General features: G+C 27.0%; 2 protein-coding genes across 2 annotated transcripts in view; both read right to left on the reverse strand.

Annotated features, from left to right (window-relative positions):
* The window catches only part of LOC107455003 (GMP synthase burgundy), a 222,637-nt gene that overhangs the window by 32,894 nt on the left and 179,056 nt on the right, over positions 1-10,687 (reverse strand). The window lies entirely within an intron of this gene.
* On the reverse strand, positions 1,977-10,670 carry LOC107455001 (protein LZIC). Its single transcript, XM_016072382.4, has 5 exons — positions 10,447-10,670; positions 7,665-7,800; positions 5,348-5,446; positions 4,503-4,680; positions 1,977-2,235 (listed from the first exon to the last, which is right to left on the reverse strand). The coding sequence occupies exons 1-5, from the start codon at positions 10,551-10,553 to the stop codon at positions 2,183-2,185; spliced, it is 573 nt and encodes a 190-aa protein (XP_015927868.1). The 5' UTR covers positions 10,554-10,670; the 3' UTR covers positions 1,977-2,182.

Raw genomic sequence — 10,687 nt, forward strand, 5'->3', positions numbered from 1 at the left:
AATTTAACTTTCAACACTGAAAATAAATCATTGATAATACACTCTGACTGCAACATGTGTAGATATATTTCAAAGATCTCCAAAAAGAGCTTTGTAAATAACAGCCTCATGCAAATATTTTAAATGCATTTTTTAATGTCCTTATTTGTTTTGAAATTTTTCCACAGTTTTTGTGGTCCCTGCTAAAGGTTTTCTTCAACACAAATTCTATGGAAAAAATTCCATGCCTCCCGAAATTGGTCCTAAATAAAGGAAGTCACTACATAGAGGTTGTCTTTCCTGGAGGTTTCACTGTATTTACAAAAAGAAATCATTCTTTCTGTAAAATGAGTTTTTTTTACCATTTATTTTGAATATTAAATTCTTTTCTCTACTATTTTCGTTTGGGAATGTAATTTATATAGTAATTACTATCCAAATGATTTTTGTATAGTTAAAAGTTGAAAAATTACAAGTGTAAACAGCTATGAACGGATGTATCATCATATTTTACTGATTTGGTGACTAACTTGGCATGTATAAAGATTAAATATCTATTTTTGGACTTATTTACATGCAATTTTTGGCAATAATGGTTGGAGAATGTAAAATTAAAATTTATATTACGCAAAATAATTTTCAAAAATGATGCCATAATATTTACAATTATTTTAGCAATGGTGGTTCAAAGAATATAATAGTTGCATTCTGATGAAACTCATACTTTTCAGTAAAAATGAAGTCTATTAGTCAGATTAATATCATTAATTTAATCGATTTTAACCTTTGGTACAGTAAATGAATCAGTATTTAGTTTTACAATTTGACCTTACTATATAACAAAAATATTTTAGAGAAAAAATATTCCGCTAAGGAAACATTAAAGTGCTAGATTTAATGCAATACAAACTCCTACTTAATTTTTCTGCTAAGCCAAACAATTTTAAAATTTGCTCATCATTTTTAACTTTCCCCTCATCCTAATCATTTTTAACTTCAAGCTGGTTCCCACCTTGGTACCTATATTTATTCAGATTAAGAAATTTTAAAGAAGATTTTTAACGAAATGGTTCATTAAATGCACATTTGATCACATACACAAAAGGCTGTTGACGGGGGATGAGTTTTCTGAAGAAAAAAAAAACAGAAAAAGCTGAAAATAAAAATCCAAAAATGTTATCTGCAAAACACATTTTAATTAATTGAGAAAGTACCAGAAATTTGAGCAAGAGAAAAGTGCATGTTAAAGGATATACAGAGTCATCACTCAAAAAATTCCCTGCGTTTTCCCGGCACATGTTATATATACATAATCACAGAGCTCTTGTGAGCTATTTTAGGATAACGATGCTAGTTTTAGTTGATGGAAAAACAAATATCTAGATAGATTAAGCTTTGAGAGGTCTAAATTTTTTATAAGACAAAAATAAGAAATAAATTTTCCAATTTGTAAAGAAAAATTTAAAATTCCCTGTAATTTTACTTGTTATAGATGATTTTTAAATTCCCTGTCTTTTCCAGGTTTTCCCTATGAAGTGGTAACCTTGATATACCCATGGAATATTATATACGTTTTAATAAAAAGTGCGATTTCTCTTGTGCAATTCTTTTTAAAAAAAAATCGAATGAATGCAAATCTAATCAGATTAATATATATTGTGATGTGTAATTTTAAATTGTGCGAAAATGAATTTTAATGTGTCATTATAAAATAGCGTGAATACAAATTCTTCAATAAGATTTTTAAAACCTTGGAATATGAATCGTAATGTGTAATTTTGAATCACATAAATAGGGAACGTTATGTGTGATTTTAAATTGTAAGAATGCAATTTTCAATCCCATATTCATAGGTGAAAAAAATCGTAAATTGCTTTTTTTTTTTTTTTGATAATTAGAAAAAAAAAGAAAAGAAAGGAATTTTTCTTTTTATTAAATTGAAGAAAAAAAGAAATGGGCTGTTGACATAGGCCACAAAAACAAAAGGTACCCCACAATTTATAATAAAATGTTTATTCAACAGAGAAATGTGCATTTTTCTTTTTTAGAATTTCAACAATATATCAGACAATTAGCAACATTGAGCACAATTAAAACAATCATAACTTATGAAAAAAAAAGCAAAAGAGGAACATAGTCATGAACAGATAAAAATAACATTGAGCAACGAATAAAATACACCAATTTGGCTAGGCTATAATGATCACAGGGCCTTTAGTTGCGATGCAGCTGCTTCCAATACTCTTTCACTTGTACCTATAAGATATTCAATGCAAGATCTTTTAAAATAACTATAATTGAAAATATTTTTTATAAATATAGTGAGATAATCTTAGTGAGCAAACTAAACTGTTGAAATGCATATGCTTAAATATCCATCATACTCAAAAACGTCATAAGGCACACGTTACTAAAATTTGTTATCTTACATTATATACACAATTTAGCTCAAAATAAGATAGCTTTATAGTCTTCTTATGTGCAGATCTGAGAGAATCCCTCACCTTTAACCATTCTCTTTTAATTTAATTTATATAAATTGAAAAGTTCATCACAATTGAAGATAAGTAAATGAAACTCCTCATATATATTTAGGTTGCTAAAGATCTATGTAAACCATTCACAAAGATAAAAACACTTTAAAAAGAAAATGGGCAACGTGCGAAAGAGGCAAGATTTGCACGCAAGAGGAAACATTTAACATTGCACAACTGTGATTAAGTTCCTAAATGTAGTCAAATGAGGAGGCAATATGGTTAATTATTTCATTCACACACATAAAAAAGAAACATGAATGAAAATAAGAAAAGAGAAGAAAAAATTTAAATGCTTACAATCTTTTGCAAAAAATGCTTGTCACTATTGATGGTATTGAATATTATACTCTTATAAGTTTTCAAACTAAGTATTGTGTGCTATATGTTTCTTTATAAGCTTTGAAACAGAGTGTTGTGTTTCAACTTTTATAAATTTTTAAACAAAGTATCCTGTTTCAATGTTTATAGGTTGATAAGCAGAATATTGTGCTTTAATTTGTTGTATACAATTATTTACTTTATATAAAATCACATTTTATAATTTATATTAAAGTTCAGACAATAGATATTTCTTTTTATTAAACTCTTTAATTTCATTAGAAAATAATAATTCTAGTTTTATTTGCAAACTTTTTCTAAGCTTTTGTGTCTCTTTTAATGTAAAGCTTCACTCACTTTTTCTTAGATGCTTTTTTCTTGAAACTGTTAACTTATCCCAAAAAGAAATTTTTCCTTAAAAAGACTAATCCCAAAAACATGAATATTTAAATATACGTATGCAATATATAAAAATAATTGGGTTTTCTAAATAAATGAATAAATAAATATAATAATTGTCAAATAAAAATACAATTATTTTTTCTTTTTTTTTTTTGGTTTCATATCTTTTTTTCCATAGTGGTTATATTGAAATGTATTAGAAGAAATGCTCATGATTTTTTAATAAAATAAAAATACATAACTATATAAAACATTAAAATTTTAGTACTACCATGATAAAAACCCGAACATAAATCTTATTTTAAATGCTTTTTTTTGTAAAGTTTTCAAATTGGTCTAAAAATATACAAGCTTTTATGGCTATAGGAAGCTCTAAATCTAACATAGGGATAAGTTTTTTGAAATCTATAACAACCCTAATTATTTGATACAGGTGAAGAAATTTGTTTTCCTAATTTTCAGTTCTTGGCTTTCTATGTTATAGGAGCAAAGTAATAGATATTGTTTTTATTTTAAAAACCTTTTTTCAGACACAATCATATAGATTAAATTTTATTCCGCATAGCATTAAATTCAAATACAGTCAAACCCCGCTATAGTGAACCTTCAAGGGACCGAAATTTTGGTTCACTATATCCGTTACGCAGGCAATTTCACTAATGGTTCCCAAACTCCTCCCTTTTATTACATTATATTCATATAAATGACTGAAAAATATTATGTAGTAGCAAAAAATGTGTTATTTTTCATCACTCATCGTCTTGCGTACAAATAAAAATTAGTAATCTTTAGCTGATGAGCAATCCTCAACATCAGATATGGAAATACTTCCCGACTCTCAGATAATTTTTCCTGAATTTCTGTGATTCCGCTTTTTGAACCTGTCTAACCTGCCATTCGAGCACATAGAAGCAGTTTCTATAGATGGTTTTAAAAATCGGTATATGTATTTATTTTGAAGTACAAATTTCAAAATTATTACAAAGGAAATGGGGAGGGAAATCAGTCGAAGACAGAAAAAAGTTCATTATATCCAACTTCCTCACTTTTTTGGTTCACTATATCCACTAAAAATAACATTATACGTGTATAGCAAGGCACGGGACTGAGCATTTCGTTCACTATAAGCCGTGTTCACTATAGCGGGGTTTGACTGTAGTAATAAGTGTATATAACGCACACATCAAATAACATATAAATGCACCAGTTAAGAAAGATTTCAAACAATCTAATGCAAATATCAAATAAAAATAAATATTTACGAACCTGTTTCAGCTGAAACTTGTTCAAACTCTTTCATGGATGCAGTGGAATGACTCTCAAGGAAATGAATTTCTGCTGGACTTAAATCATCACTCAACTTCTTCAAAGCAAAAAGTATCTCCAACTTCTGCTGATTTAATAGATCCTGTGAAAGTTTTCCAATTTTGGTATCTCGTTCTAACTGTAAAACAAAAGTTTTTGTTTTGTTTTTTATTGTTTATGATTTCAGAATTGTTAATGTAATAACTATCCTTATGAAAAGTTACCAGTTTTATTCATGCATCTGAAAAAAGGAACAACCAAATGGGGTTTATGAAGTAAGTAAATTTTAGAAATCTTGAAATTTTTAGCAAGTTATTCTGAATAAAATTTTTGCATGTGTTTATTATTGTAAATGATTAAACATACTTAAATAATATGGCATACAGCATTTCTTACACAATGATAGCAGATGTGAACAAATTATTTTACAAGTTAACAGTATTTTGCATTCACCAGCATTTTCACATAATAGCATGTTGGAAAATTATTACAGTTTTAATGAATAGTTATAATTTCTGTTGTGTCAAGCATAAATTAGCATTATCTGAAAAATTGGCCAGACCTACATACTCAGTAATAAGAATTGATAACTACATTTGGGTACATGGGACTGAAATTGATATGCCAAACTTGGGTATTAAAAGTTTAGCAAGGTTCTGGGTAATGGCCAGGTATTCAATGCATCCATACATCAGATGCAGATTATTAAAATATTTTAAGAGCAGATATAAAAATATCATTTAAAAAAAAAAAGAAAATAACTGTTTTTTAAATTAGAAATACTAAATAATTCAAGTCCTATCTACCTGAGATAACTTTTCCCTGAGTTGTCCAGGTTGCTTTTTGGCAAACATTCTTATAACTTCTGGAGTTTGGAATGCATTGCTTATGGCAGCTTGGATAGCCTGAAAAAGCAGATTTTAAAACAAAACTTAATTTTTAAATTTATTGCAGCATTAATAAGATATTAACATTCATTTATAAAAGAGAATTTTAAGGACAACTATACATAAACTTTTTAAAAATATTTAGAATACTATACTTAAGAATATTAGGTATAATTTACATCATTGTATTAGTATAATGTTAAGAACAGAAACTTAAAATATATGCAACCAACATATAGACAAAGTTGATTTTTTGGAGAGAAAAAAAAAACAATATAAAAGAAAAAAAATTAAGAACCGTATAATTTTTTTTCTTCTTCTTTTGAACTGAAAAAAAAGGGCATTATACAATATCACAGAGATGAATATGAAATGAATGAACTAAGTGTTTTAGCAACAGTTTTAAGTGAAAACACTTTGCCAGTTTCAATGAGATAATTTTAATGATAAATACCTAAAAGCTAGTCATAGTAAGGCAGAAACACATTACATCACCAGCTCATGGTCAAGCACATAATCTTGCTCTTCAGGGTTTAATGTTAATAGACATATTAACATAAAACCCTGAATAATTTTCCCTTTATAATTTTGAATAGCACATTTGAGCCATCACTTTTTAATAAACTCAATTAATTTGCACAGATTTCATTTTAAATACATGTTGTTCCTCGATTGCTTTTTTAACGGTTACTGCTTTGAAAAATCCAATATTTTCAATAAAATATTATGATGTGCGAATTCCGAATTTGAGTAATCACTTTTCAGTCTGCTTTATTTTTTTGCCAAATTCACCATAAATTTAAGTAATGTTTAAATTATTATTTTTTTTTTACATTTCTAACTAAAGATTTCCACATGGTTCTTAAAATCGTGATTCCTTTGTTATGACATTACAACTTGTCAGTATAAATTGTACATTTAATTTATCACTTTCTGACACAGGCTCTATTTGTGCTGATTTCATCATAAATCTAATTTTCAAAAATTTTTTAAAGCAATTATTGATAAGCATGGTTTTAAAACTTTTGATTTTAATTATGACATGCAAATTTTAATACACCCATTTTAAAAATTACTTATTGATATGTTTTATTCATGCTGATTTCATTATAAATTTAAGCTATTCTTTTGTAATTATTGTGATGCTTTTCCACATGCTTTTGACAACTCTGTTACCTTAACTACTATGCTTCTAATAAAGTATTTAAATAATCACTTTTTGATACTATTTATTTGTGAATATTTCATCATAAATGTAAATTATTTTGGTAGCTAACGCCATACATTAGTACGAGGTATTTAAAATCCTGATGTTTTAATACATTAATTCAACCTGTAAAATTTGAAAGCTGAGTGAAAACACATGTTTTTAAACTGCTCACTGTTTGTAATTTATATTGTTTTAAATTCTTCGTAGCTTGGATGATATTTTTAGGAAAAAATGAAAAAGAAAATGCTTCCTATTTAAAATTAATAAACTTCTAATAATTCAAGAAATAGGAATAATATCTGAAATATAATACCAAATAAATATTGAATCTTATTTTGAATTATAATGGTTTTGTTTTAATTTTTGGTTCTTGTTTAAACTGTATTTTCTTTAATCAAAATTAATAATTCTAATTCATATTACTCGTTAAAATATGTATGTATTTTTTTACCCTCAGTTTTTTGCAGTCATAGAGCATTTTTTTTTTTGGTTAGAATTTATTCCCCCCCCAAATATATATACATTTTATAAATCATTTATTAATAAAAAGGAAAAAAAATAAGGAAAGAATATAAAAATAAGGAAAGGAAAAAATATAAAGGAAAAAAAAGGTTAAAATATGTATGTATTTTTTTACCCTCAGTTTTTTGCAGTCATAGAGCATCTTTTTTTTTTTGGTTAGAATTTATTCTCCCCCCCCCCAATATATACACATTTTATAAATCATTTATCAATAAAAAGGGAAAAAAAAATAAATTAAGAAAAGTATCCGTTTCTTCATTTTTGAATGAAATTGAACTTTGTGCTTAGAACACTAACCTTACTATAAAAATTATTATATTTGCTGCTAACATGACTAAATATGTGTGGTCAGTAGTCAACCTGCTATGCAAGTGGTCCTTCACTCAAAAATGTAATTTACCCTTAGCTTATAGCACATAATTTTTATACTCTTCAAATCATATAAGCTTATGCAACTTTTAATGATGGCTTTAAAATTTAATTAAAAACAACAATAACACTTACCAATTGCATACTTCCAAGTTCATCAACAAGTGAAATATTTCCTGTCATTAAATTAGATAAAGTAGAATTAAATTCCTTTAGCTGCTCAACAGTTTCTGATTTGGTCTCCTCATATTCATCTTCATCTAAATCATTTCTAAATAAAATAATACAAAATGTGATTAGTAACTCTTTATCACAAAGAGAATACTAAAGATAAAGAATTAGTGACACACAATTCAAGTACTTTAAACAATTTTTTCATCTCCAACTTATTGTCCAATATAAAACTATTGCAGTTGCTCTCAACAAGTTTGAATGTGACATATTCAGTTTTGCATCTCAAAGATATACAGTCCTTTTGATATGTGGCTGAATAATTGTAAACAAAAATAAAATATTATTGGTTATGCAAGAATTATAAAAATGATTAAAAATGAGTAATTCAGTTAAAATTTAAAATGCACTACAGTAATAATAGTGGGCTACATAGTTATTTTGCATTTAAACTTAATCTGCCACTTATGAAAATGACTTAAATTGTAGTATAAGAACACTCAATATATCGAGGTGAGACCCTTTGTAGTTGAATATAACAGGAAAGGGCAAATATAAATTTTATACTAAATATGTCACATTCAGCAAGTTTGAATGTGGCAAATTCAGTGTTGCATCTCAAATTCCTTTTGATATGCGGCTGAATTGATTGTAAATAATTTTAATAATTATTTAATTGTAAAGAAATTGTAAATTGTAAAGAAAAATATAATATTGCTTATGCAAGAGTTATAAAAACAATTGAATATGCAGAGCTCATTCTAGGCAGGGTAAACAGGGCGCAGCACCCTGCTGCCCTTTTAGTCAAAAGAATCCACCCTATTGCCCCTGAAGTAAATTAGTGCCCTGATGTAATAGACTCCATACCCTTTTTGCCCTTTCTTTCCTCAACCCTTCTTTATTTTCCCCCTAAACTCTACAATGGATTTCTTAAACTTTTGCTATTTTCAACTCTTTTTATTTAGTTTGTCATTGCTGTCAATACCTAGATTTATATGGGAAAGGAAAAATAGCCATCACACCCCCTTGTTGCACTTGTCTTTGAAAGTTTGCAGTTACTTCCACTATCATTATATCATAATTATTATTAATAATTTTAATTATTAAATCATAACTACAGACATTTAAAAACATACATTTATTATTTTATTTATATATGCATGCATTTTAAATAAATTACTAAGCTAATTAGCTCATTAACTCAATATATATGTTAATTTATAATCAAAATTATAAATTAATATGATTGCTTTGCTACTTTTAGTAAAGTAAAAAAAAAAAATTCTTTTACTAATTGACAATGTTTTTTAATAGAATGTGTAAAGCCCATCGAAAGAAATTATTGCCTTTTTAGAATAATAATGCCCTTTTTTTAAACTTTTGCACCCTGCCCTTTTTTTCTGCCTAGAATGAGCTCTGGAATATGAGTAATTCAGTCAAAATTTACAATGCACTACAGTAATAATAGTGTTGAATGAATTACTATAAGAAAACCATCAAAATAAATAAATAAATTACGTTTCATATTTAATCTATAGGAATCCAATGTATATAAAATGCATCAAAATTTTCAATAAAATTAATTTATGGTTTGGTTTTAGAGCTTTCTTTAGAAAAAACTTGCTTTTATACCCATTTTACCTTGTTTTACATAGAGCAATTAGTTGTAGTTCTAACCAAAAAGTGGAAAATGTACAGTGAAATTAATCAAGTTGATGCCTGTCTAAGTTGACTTCCAGCATCAAGGAACAAATTTATACCATATATAACAGGAGGCAAACTTTTTACAACTAGACCACCTATCTATCTTTCACATTGACTACTAAAATAGTTGAATTTGTTTAGTTTAGAAGTATTATTGAATACTATTCTGAACTCTTCATAAGTTGACCAGAAAAAGAAATTTTTTTATTAAATCATTTTATGTACTAGAATTTCATTCTTTTGTTTAAATAATATTAAAAGCAAATCTAAACTTCTTTGTCAGCTGACTATATGGAAAAACTATAAGCACATTTGTAACAAGTTGGTTTGTCAGAATTCTAAAACAAAGTTTAATGTTGAAATTAATATAAAAATTTCTATCTGTCTTTATGTACTGATATATCAAGAAATATTTATACTTTGTAACTGGCATGCATCATTAATTGGCAATATATAAACAACATAACTTATTTAAGAGCAACAGGATATAAGAAATAATAAAAAATACTTTTGATCCATTACCCTCTTTAAGTTGACAAGTAAAGCAATGCACCTCTAATGGTCAACTTAGATTTCATTACAGCTTTGTTCATTTGATGATAACAGTTGAATTGTAACAACTTTTGAAACTAACTAGTGTAATTCTTTTTGCACTCAGGTATTAATTTTTAAGTACATTTATAAATTTGTTAATTACATGGTTTATTTATGGAATGGTATTTGAGTAAACATCGCCCGGCATGAGGTCGATTGCGATTAGTAACTAAATAAAAACTTATTTAATAAAATACACCAAAATAGGACACAGTAAAACTTATAGCACGTTAGTTGTCAATTCTTTTGAGATACACAGTCTTCTGTTTCATAAACAAAACAGAGGTAAAAAACTATTGACTTAGATGCCGCCCTTTCAATTTAATTAAGCTTAGGTATATACAGATTCTTTTTTATCATAAACAATTTATTTTTTTAAAAAAAGTATCTAGTAGGCAAATGGCCATTAATGAATCATTTTTAAAAGATATATTTAAATGTTTCATACTTGCACTCCTCCAAATCTGCAAGTTGCGCTACCAGACGATCTAATTGTTCTTCTAGATTTTGCTTCAACTTGTGGGTTTCTGAAAGTCCTCTAGATCTAGATGACATTTTCACATTAAAAATATACTGCACAATAAAATTTACAACAAATTAAAATATAATAAAAGTATCATGTCAATAAAATTATAAACAAACATTAAAAGGAGGAAATCTGGTTGCCCCACGGTTACGAGTTAAGTTAA

This window comes from Parasteatoda tepidariorum, chromosome 8 (genome assembly GCF_043381705.1).
Source record: "Parasteatoda tepidariorum isolate YZ-2023 chromosome 8, CAS_Ptep_4.0, whole genome shotgun sequence".
Taxonomy (NCBI): Eukaryota; Metazoa; Arthropoda; class Arachnida; order Araneae; family Theridiidae; genus Parasteatoda; species Parasteatoda tepidariorum.

Excerpts from the sequence above, each read along its gene's own strand:
- LOC107455001 (XM_016072382.4), bottom strand. The coding sequence starts at position 10,553 with ATGTCATCTAGATCTAGAGGACTTTCAGAAACCCACAAGTTGAAGCAA. Across the intron at positions 7,801-10,446 it reads GCAGATTTGGAGGAGTGCAA|AAATGATTTAGATGAAGATG; the intron begins GTATGAAACATT and ends TATTTTATTTAG. Across the intron at positions 2,236-4,502 it reads ACAAGTTTCAGCTGAAACAG|GTACAAGTGAAAGAGTATTG; the intron begins GTTCGTAAATAT and ends AATATCTTATAG.